General features: G+C 52.1%; 2 protein-coding genes across 2 annotated transcripts in view; one reads left to right on the top strand and one right to left on the bottom strand.

Moving 5' to 3' along the window:
• LOC102472413 (MAP/microtubule affinity-regulating kinase 4-like) overlaps nt 1–1095 on the top strand; it is a 2363-nt gene extending 1268 nt beyond the window's left edge. Inside the window, exons 3-4 of the mRNA XM_006167682.1 lie at nt 22–667; nt 834–1095. Of these exons, the coding sequence (XP_006167744.1) occupies nt 22–667; nt 834–870 (683 nt within the window). The 3' untranslated portion in view covers nt 871–1095. The remainder of the gene's footprint in view (nt 1–21; nt 668–833) is intronic.
• Nucleotides 1096–2436: 1341 nt separating this feature from the next.
• WDR35 (WD repeat domain 35) overlaps nt 2437–3548 on the bottom strand; it is a 101433-nt gene continuing 100321 nt past the window's right edge. Inside the window, exon 30 of the mRNA XM_014583870.2 lies at nt 2437–3026. The gene's annotated coding sequence lies outside the window, so the exon portion shown is untranslated. The remainder of the gene's footprint in view (nt 3027–3548) is intronic.

Genomic DNA, 3548 nt, shown 5'->3' with positions numbered 1-3548 from the left:
CCCTTCATCCCACACCCTCAGATGTGTCGGTGGCCTTCCTGTCCCCTAACCTCCCACCGCACCTGCCTGTGCACGACTCAAGGGATCAGGAAGCCAGCGGAGAAGGCCCCGCCCGCCCAGCCTCCCTGCCTCCCACGTTGCTTGATGGTCCTGAGGCCAAGATCCCCACTCGGCGTCTAGCCTGGCAGCCTGCCCAATTCTATGGCAGCCAGGAGGGGAAGATCCCCCCTCTCCGCCCCGCCTCGGGGATTGCGAGATTCCTCCGCACACCCCCAGAGAAGAGGCCCCCTCCACCACCAGTTTCACAGGACAGATTCAGCCTCGGTCCACGGGGGACCACCCCACCTCCGCGCTCGGCCTCCCAGCCTGCCTGTGGCCACCGCTCCAGACCGCAGGGCAAGTCCCAGGCTCCCAGTCCGGCCCCCTCAAGTCCGGCCGCTGAGGCTCAACCTGGAGCCTCCGCCTGCACCCCTGGCACCAGCAGCCCTGGTGGACATCCCCAGGGACCTGAGGGCTCCCAACACACAGCCTCTGCCAGTCCCAAGGACCAGGGCTGCCAGGGATTGGCCAGGAAGTTCATCAGCTGTCTGAGAGAAAACTGCTGCATCCAGGTCCCCAAGAGCAGGCCCAGCCGAGTGGCTCCAGCTCCGGCAAAGGCATCCAACAGGTAAGTGAGCACTGAGGCTGCACCCTGCCTGCTATGGATTTCCACCTTAGTAGTTACTGACAGCAGCATTGTGACCGTCTTGGGGGACAAGGGCAGTTTATTAGGTAGGATGTGGACAGGTTAAATCAAGCTCATTAAAACTGAAGTTTCCTCTTGCATTTTGAAGGGACTGCAAGAACGCCCTGAGGTCCACCAGGCTGTGAGAGACTAACCAGCTTCGACTACTCCAGGCGGGAGCTGGGCAAGGCCTTGGACACTGGAGGATGGAGTGCGCTGACCACATCGCCGCCAGGAGCAGACCTCGCAGGAGTGGCCTTGGAAATCACCTCTACAGCAACCTGACAGGACAGTCTGGAGCCAGCCTGGGACAGCAGGGCTCCTAGCCCACGCCTGGGGCAACATGAGAATGGACTTTTTCCTGCCCACTTCTCCCCTCTTCTGTTCTCTGAATAAAATTCACAAATATTTTGCTGGAGTGCATTCATCTTGAACAGGGCTAGGCTTATCTTGTTCCCTAAAGTAGTAGTTGGCGTGAAATGAGGGAGTCGAAAGACTCACTTCCCACAATGTCCAGGTGACCCTAAGCCAGAGTAAATTATTAAAAGTGGTTCCGAAGGGATAAAGCAGGGTAAAAATGCAGGCTTTGGGTCTGACCTCCCCAAGCTAACATTACCTGCCTTCATTTTAGGGGGACTGCAGAACTTCAGGTTGTCTGGCTGTGGTGACGATGTCGCGTGTCCAGAAGAGGACGATGGCGTCCTGTGGACCCTATACTGTTCACTGGTCTCCCAGGGCCGAGGTCCTTGGACTGTGCTGCTGAGTCTGCTTGCTGTGGAAGCCAGGCCTGTGCACAGTGATGAGTGTTCTGTTCCGGTTGTAGAAACACTTTCTCTAAGACCTGACTGAGGTTGGGGCCAGCCAGCTTTCCAAGGGCTGCTCTGAGGCCAGCCACAGTTTGGGGGTCATAGGGAGAATTTATGGCGAGACAGCAGCCTGCAGGGATGGAGGGGGCAGCCTGAAAGTGGCTTTCCTAAGGCCAGCCGCAGGCTCCCAGGCACCCAGGATTCCCACCTTGGGCATCAGTGTTTTCAGAAACCCATCGGGGAGCCGCCTCCTGGCTTCCTAAGGGACCTAGGGACCTTCAGGATGGCCTTGGCCCTCATGCATGGCCAGTCATGGTGTTGGCACAGACTTAACCTCAAGGGGCCTGGGATGGAATCTGATCAGTCAGAAGAGGTTCTCCTTGACTCAGAGTAGTGCCAGGGCACCAAGAAGCTGGCTGGACTCGGGGGGTGGGGGGGAGTCTTGTCATTCTTTTTGCCCCCTGCATTGGTTTTCTTTATGCTTCACTGCCCGACGTGTGCTCTCCTGCTTTGCTCTCCATCAGTTCTCTGCCTAGCTCTACCCCTTCAGGGCAAGTCTCAGGTCCTTAGCGGACTCTTGGGCCTCTCCCTGACCTGGCCCCTGGAGGTCTTTTCAGCCACACCTGCCATCTGCCACTTTACACATGTTCAACCATCTCATTTGTCACAGACCCAATCACACCTCGTTTTTGTCATAGGATGGGAGAGTTGATCTGCGTTGTGTAAAATCCTTGGTTCTTTAGGTCCAGATCTCTGATTAGAGACCCATGTTGAGATGCAAACACTTGTAGAGCAGAAAAACGGACATTTTAATAGGAAAGTGAAGAGTTTTAATAGGAAAGGAGTCCACTTCCATGCCTGAAGGACATGCAGGTGGGCAGCTGCTGGGGGACAACTGCACTGGGTATGGGTGTAGGTCTTACATTTATTCCAAGATTTAATCATGAATATTTAGCAGGGAAAGGTCCATCAGAGTATCAGGGTTTTTTGAATTCATGGGCTTTTTCTTGTGCTTGTGGATCTCTCTCACAATTAATGGGAATTAGGATATTCACCAAAATGTCTTGTTGGGTCCCTTTGTATTTATGAGGAATGACAAGAGGGAAATTTATGACTATTCCTGTGTGTTGTCCTCAGATACTAAAGAAGGAAAATGGATCTGCCTTGCCATCCCGGTGCCAGGAGCTGGATGGGAGAGAGGAGTCTCTGCAGATGGTCTGGTTTTAACTCCTGCTAAGCTGTGATGTGGCTGCTGTCCAATTTTCTGAGGGCTACCCACTCATTTCTAGCTAACTGCCTATCACACTCCTCCCTCTCAAGGACTTAGACCTTGAAATGATGCAGGGAAATCGGACTGACTAAAGGTTTCTTTTATTGTAGTTACTTTCAGTTGATAGGCCAAAGAGAGGGGAGTCGGAGTCTCAGTCTCTGCTTTCTGTCAGGCCAGCCCCAAGACCATGTAGACTTCAGAGGGGTCCTCACATGAATTACTCCTCCTGTATTTAGAGGAGAAAGATCAACATCGTTAGACACTGGTTGAATGGCCCGTCACACTTTGCACTCGGCATTTCTCCCTGGGAAACTCATAGTCTGCCCATCTGTCCACTGGGTTCCCCAATGTAAGAAGCTGATTGGAGATTTTGTGTGTCTGAACATAACTTGTTTACCTTTGGGAAATGAAATCAATGTACAGGAATCTATAGAATTTGAGATTCATTAAAAATGACCTGGCCTCAGAGAGGCAGAAGTATGAAGACCTGGTCATAGCCTACATCCCCGGTGGTCTTTGCCCCAAAGGCTAGTCTTAGCCGTTTACAGTAAACAGTCCACACCCATGTCCAGGGCAGTCATTTTAAGGAATGCTTCCATTTACAGTAAGCATGTGGACCCCCATCCCATCTTCATTGCAATGTTCAGAATTCATGATAGACTGTACGGTCAATCAGTACCCTGTATTATTTTAAATAGACTAATTCTATTTTTTTTTTAATCTAGGGAAAGTCATATTTTTTTTTTTT

Source organism: Tupaia chinensis, unplaced genomic scaffold (assembly GCF_000334495.1).
Source record: "Tupaia chinensis unplaced genomic scaffold, TupChi_1.0 Scaffold144952_1, whole genome shotgun sequence".
In the NCBI taxonomy this organism is placed as follows: Eukaryota; Metazoa; Chordata; class Mammalia; order Scandentia; family Tupaiidae; genus Tupaia; species Tupaia belangeri.
This window is presented reverse-complemented; position numbering and strand designations above follow the sequence as displayed.